General features: G+C 44.7%; 1 protein-coding gene across 1 annotated transcript in view; it reads left to right on the forward strand.

Moving 5' to 3' along the window:
• Positions 1–3,966, forward strand: part of Egf (epidermal growth factor) — a 76,688-nt gene extending 72,722 nt beyond the window's left edge. The window contains exons 23-24 of the mRNA XM_051185518.1: positions 2,121–2,226; positions 3,693–3,966. Of these exons, the coding sequence (XP_051041475.1) occupies positions 2,121–2,226; positions 3,693–3,940 (354 nt within the window). The 3' untranslated portion in view covers positions 3,941–3,966. The remainder of the gene's footprint in view (positions 1–2,120; positions 2,227–3,692) is intronic.
• The last annotated feature ends 2,034 nt before the right edge of the window (positions 3,967–6,000 follow it).

Here is a 6,000-nt window from a genome sequence, read left to right on the forward strand (position 1 = left end):
TACCTTTCAGAGAAACTGAAATCTGTCCTAGCTGCCTGTTGCTCTCAAAATGTGTCTTTTAGCCTTAGCATCTAGCCAATTTTCAGTAAGTGCTTTAAGCTCTGGACCTCAGTTCCTCGTCAGTATATCTCTCTGAAGACGCTAAGATCCATCTTCATAAATGCCATAAGCATGTGACTTAGGATGTCTCTCTAAACATAGCTTAATGCTTTGAGGGCTCATGGCTTATGGACTGCTAAATTACCTACATTGACTTGACAGGCTATAGAGATATAGATTGCAAGTTTAATTATTCTCATTTAAATAATAGGAAAGAATGAGAAGTTGTTTTTACAGCTCTTTTAAATATATTATATAAATATTATCTATAAATATAATATATAAATGTTACATATACACATACATATATATACATATGTACATATATACATATATGTATATGTATATATACATATATAGAGAGAGATATAGATATAGATATAGATATATTCATTCTACTCTTGTGGGGGTGAACAGCTTGTTGGCTCTGTACTGCATTCAGAGAAGCCAGGGCTCCTGAGCTGTGTCCTCCCAGCTGTCATAACTTCCATCCACACCAGCTGTGATGCACACGTCGGAGGGAGTTGGGGAGAGCCGAGTCCCCAAACCGGGAGGAGAAACAGCAGCAACAAGTCTGCCCCCGTCAGCTGCCTCCAGAGTCCTGGAGCCTGTGTGCTTTGGCAGAGAGGCACATGGTTGGAAAACTGTGTAGTGCACTTCTTGACTGGAGCCAGAAATAATGAGCCTGTGCCCTCACAGAGCAGGCCATTGTACTGATTCTGCAATATGTCATTGCAGAGACGGTTAACGAGGCAGGGACAAAGGGTGACGAGTGTTGTGGGAAAGAAAGAGAGAGAAAACAGAGCAGAGCTTCTGAGAGTCATGCTCTTCACCAGCGTTTCTGTCTCCATTACGTCACTGGTGCCCCTCGTTAAGCCTCCCTACACTTCCCTTGAGAAAGATCGGTACAGAAGTGCTCTTTCTATGCCTTTTGCTCTGAATTCTAGGTCCTCCCTGTGGAGGGCTCCTTCCTCAATCGCATAGTCAGTCCAAAGCTTGGCGCAGGCCTTCCCCCTGGTTACTTATTGACAAGGAAGGCCTTCACCAGCCTGCATCCTGCCCCCTAGAGCACGGAGAGCATGGCATACTTCTATTCTTCCTTTTCCTGTTTGATTTCGTTTACTGTCTAACCTGTCTGGCCTGAGTGCAGGCCAGTCAGCTCCACTCAGCCTGCATTGCAAGTGTGCGGTCAGTCTGGACAGTGCAAACAATGACGGAATGATCATTTGTTGAGCAAAGAGAAATGCTGGTGGGCCTACCTAGGCCTCTTTTTAGCACTCCGGCTCCTGAGCTGCTCAACCATGAGGAAACAGCTGATAGGTCCCTGCAAAATAGCAGTTATGCTATTGGTTATTAGTACTTACTGGTGACCCGAATTACTTAGGACTTGATAGGATGCTTAAAGGAATTATATGTAACCATAGGCTCCACATACACACACATGGCATTATTTGTCTGGCAGATGGGCAGTACTTAGGATACCTATAGATGCTTGTACTATATGCAGCAAAACAGTAGCTCTCAGGAATGCAAGATTCTTAGCCCGAGATTCCAGAATCAGAACAGATTCTACAGAAAAGATAGTTGTGTGCCCTAGAAGACATTAACACAAGGTTTCCAGTTCGTGCCGGAATCTCTCGAGACTGGAGAGGTGGCTCAGGAGTTAGGATCACTGGGTACTCTCCCAGGGGACTGTGATCTGATTCCAGCACCCACATGGTGGCTCACAGCCATCTGTAACTCTAGTTCCAGGGGATCCAGTGCCCTCTTCTGGGCTTCATGAGCATCCGGCAAGCATGTTATGCACAGATAGAAATGTACTCAAACCACCTTACACACAGTAAAATAACGAAAAAGAAAAATGTAAAAGTAGCTCTCTCATTAGCCAATGACAAGTTGACAAGGCCTTTCTTCCCGCTTTCTCCCTCCACTGAGTGCATGTGATAAGCTACAATTTAATGCTTGTCAGGGTGACTTGTGAATTCCAGAAACATCCCCTTTCTCCCTGGTCTTTTCTGCAGTTTGTGGTTCTAGAGGAACACCAAGACCCCAAGGACGGGAGTCTGCCTGTAGCTGGCCCAAATGACCCTGCAGAGGATGCTAGCCTGTCTTCCAGCTTGCAGCCTGGTGAGCAGTTACCTTGTCCTTGATCTCGAGTGTTTCCCGATGATAAGTATCATATATTCACAAAAAGGCCATTCGCACTGTCCGAGCTGAGTGGGCACTGGGTGGCTCTGACACGCCGCGTGTTTAGAGAAATGCATTTGACTGCATTTCACTCTTCTATAAAGATCCTGTCTACTCCAAGGCCAGGCACACTGCAGTCTGTCTGTCACTCTGAGTGAGCACAACAGACTCAGCCCCTTCCTGTGGGCTGCATAGGACTGCAGCCCGTACCAGCTGCTGTGAGCATAGCTCCTCTGGAGGAGGAATGGCTCTCCAAAAGCAGGTTCTATGTGCTGGTAGGAGTGTTCCTGTTAATGTAAATTGATCCGGGCATTGTCCTGGAGATTTCAGAAAATTCTGGTCTTGTCAGAGACTAGCCCTCAGCCAGAATCTTGGCTGTCTGAGAGTCCATCCAGGTCACCATGAAATCCAGCCAACTTCTCAAGCTCTCCTGGAACTCAATCTGCGTCTGGTAGAAATGTTGTCACACATCCTTTGATGTGATCCTTTAGCCAGGACTTGTATTGTGATATGTCTCTTGGGTTCGGGTCTCAGGTATCACCGTCCTTTTTACAACCCACAGGGCAGTCCTGAACATGCGTTTGTGTCATAGGCCTTTGGAAAGGTAAAGGGAATCTCTGAGCCAACAAAAACAGTCCCTGTGCTAATGGCAGGAGCCACAGAAGTGTCTGAGCCGTCCGATCCCCCATCACGTGTCTGTCATCCGCAGTGAAAATGCTCACCGAGGTTGGGTGGGAAGGGAGAGTGGGGAAGAAGTCGAAGGTTAGTTTTGACTCCGAACCAGTGTGTTCTGTGTTCCTAGAAAGGCATGGAAGCATAGTACTGGTTGTTGACCACAGAGCCATCGTCATTGACCTCAGCCAGTGCCAATGGGCAAGGGTCGAGTGAAGAGCACTGCGATGAGGGAAGAGGTCTGTGATGGGAGGAAGGAAGTGTCTTTCCTATCTAAACTTTGTCCTAAGGCAGTTATGGCCTAGATGTGGGGATAGGATGAACACAGAGCAGCTCTCTTGATCATCTCAACCAATCAAGACTATGCTAATTTAACAAAATGAGTACCATTAGAGTGAGAATGAGTTCCTTTGCTTCTCATATTTTAAGTCTATTATCCCATGACTATTACAAGGGTCTCTTTTGCCAGACATTTTAAACAATGAAATCTCCTCCTCTCCCTCATCCCCTCCTGTCCCTCTCCTTCCTCCTTACCCCATCTCCTCCTCTCCCTCATCTCCTCCTGCTCCTCCTGTCCCTCTCCTTCCTCCTTACCCCATCTCCTCCTCTCCCTCATCTCCTCCTGTCCCTCTCCTTCCTCCTTACCCCATCTCCTCCTCTGCACCATCCATTTTCTCTCTCCTCCTCCCTTTCCATCCTTCTCTCTTGTCCTCCCTCCCATCTTTTTCGAATAGGGTCAGTGCATCTGAATTCATGGAGTCAAAGGCCCCACATATATGGAATGGGCACAGGGCAAAGCTGCTGGATCCCACCACCAAGTGACAAAGGTCCTCAGGAGATGGAGGGAAACGCCCGGTTACCCTCCTACAAGGAATGGCCTCTGACTCTGGGGGTGGAGAAGCTTCATTCTCTCCAGTTAGCTAATGGATCATGTCAACAGAGGGCTCCAGATCTACCACACCAAACAAAGCCAACTCAGTGAAAACCAGAAGTAGACAGGAGGTGAAGAACAAACCAGGCTGACAGATGGAACGTTTTCTTCTAAAAAGTAGAGTACTACATGTAGATTTAGTACTCCAGTCTCTATGGCTAATCTACCATTCAGTGTCCTAAACGTAGATGAGTAACTGCATAACTTTGATTTTTGCTTCTTCCTTCAAAAAGCAATCCCATCAAAGACTTTTAAAAGAAGAGTCAAGAAATTCATTAAAAACCAAAGTCAAGACACTCACATGTTCTAAGTCTTGTCTTCTTCAATAGATTTTTTTTTTTTTTTTTTGTTCCTTCCTTGTTGCCTCAGGTTAAAGCAGGTGATCACACATTGTGTTACTTGCAAGATAACTTATATGATCTACACAAAAGCCTTAGTTCAATCCCATACAGTGGTTGGACCATTATAACTATTTCTGAGATACACTATACGCATTTAATTCTTTGTTGGGGTGGCCCATGCTGATATTTTGCCTTCTGGATTGTGATAAATTAGTGAAAATAATTGTAACTTAGAAAATGATTTATTCAGAATTAGATCATTTATTTTTTATACTTTAAAATCTGTGAATGAAAATATTTAATTTTAAAAACATTTCCTAAGAGACATCAGTGTTTCTTAATCATTAGTGTCTTTTTCCTTTTGCCAATCTTTCCCCGTGAAAATGGTGAATCCTGGTGTTTGCACAGTGTTTTTCACTTGTTTTAAGATATGAGATTGTAAACAACTTGCTTGATTTATTTTCATCAGTTTCTCCCAATTAAATAAAATCACCCTAAAACATTAGCATTTTATTATATGTTTGGTGAAGTTGTTATAGTTTGAGCTGAACCAACGTGATTCACTAGACTTGTAAAAAAAGATTGACTTCTCTGATGCCATAAAGCGAAGTTGCACACGGATTCTAATGGTGCATGTTCCTTATAGCCAAGGTGTTGCTAACACAGAGAATGCAAGGGTTCATACTGTGGCACGGAGAGTTTGGATCTTTGGTTAGCAGTGTTTTCAAACTGGACCGGGTGTAGAACTCTGTGTAAACATTTGAGGATGGATGACTTCATCCTCTGGCCAATTTAGGTTTGTTCTGAATTCAGTTTTACCTCTGTTGACAATGGATAGCTGAACGTTCACAAGACCCACCTTTGTTTGTTTGAGACAGGGTTTCTCTGTGTAACAGTCCTGGCTGTCTTGGAACTTACTTTGTAGACCAGGCTGGCCAGGAACTCACAGAGGTGTGTCTGTCTCTGCCTCTTTAAGTGCTGGGATTAAAGGCATATTGCCACCACTGCCCAGCAAAGATCTCCTTTGCAGTAAGGAAGAGGCAAATGTCCCGAAGCTGTGGTGAGTCCACCTGGTTAAACCCTGCCCGTTGGGGAAGGTGGGGGAGGGGGGCGGCTTCTGCCGCCTGGGGGCAAAACCCAGGTAAATCCCACTTCTGACACCAGATATTGCGGTAAATAAGGATCAGGATAAACAAATAGGCCAAATAGATGTTTATTCAGGGAGAAATAACTTACAACCTAGACAGATGAACACCAGGAAATTCAACCCAATCCTCTCCTGTCCTAGTCACGCCAGAAAGAGAGCACCTTCCTGGCCCCCTCCGACCTCCTTCCACAGGTCACTTCTGCCCATGGCTCCACCCCCCAATGGGCGTGGTCAGTGCCACAGAAGGACTATCTCACTACAAAAACCTATCTTTTATTTCTGGTAAGTGAACCTCAGAATAATAATAGACGTAACCTCTCGACATGTTTCTTTTTATCCTCCCCAAGTTAACAATTTTGAAGCCTTAACTAACTGGATTCCATTTGTGTATTTGAACATACCTATTTTAGAATCTCAAGCTAGCCAACGGGATGTGAGACCATAGCTCCCCACCCCAGATGCAGTCTCTGGGAAGGTTAAAACAGACTCATGCTGTGTCTCCAGGAGACCATGTTCTCATTTGTTTGACAGTACATACTCCAGAAACAGTTTCATCCAAGACAATTTGATTTGTCTCTTTTCAAGGCTATGTTTTATTTCCCAGCGCTCATGGTCTTGATGTA

This window comes from Phodopus roborovskii, unplaced genomic scaffold (genome assembly GCF_943737965.1).
Source record: "Phodopus roborovskii unplaced genomic scaffold, PHOROB, whole genome shotgun sequence".
Taxonomy (NCBI): Eukaryota; Metazoa; Chordata; class Mammalia; order Rodentia; family Cricetidae; genus Phodopus; species Phodopus roborovskii.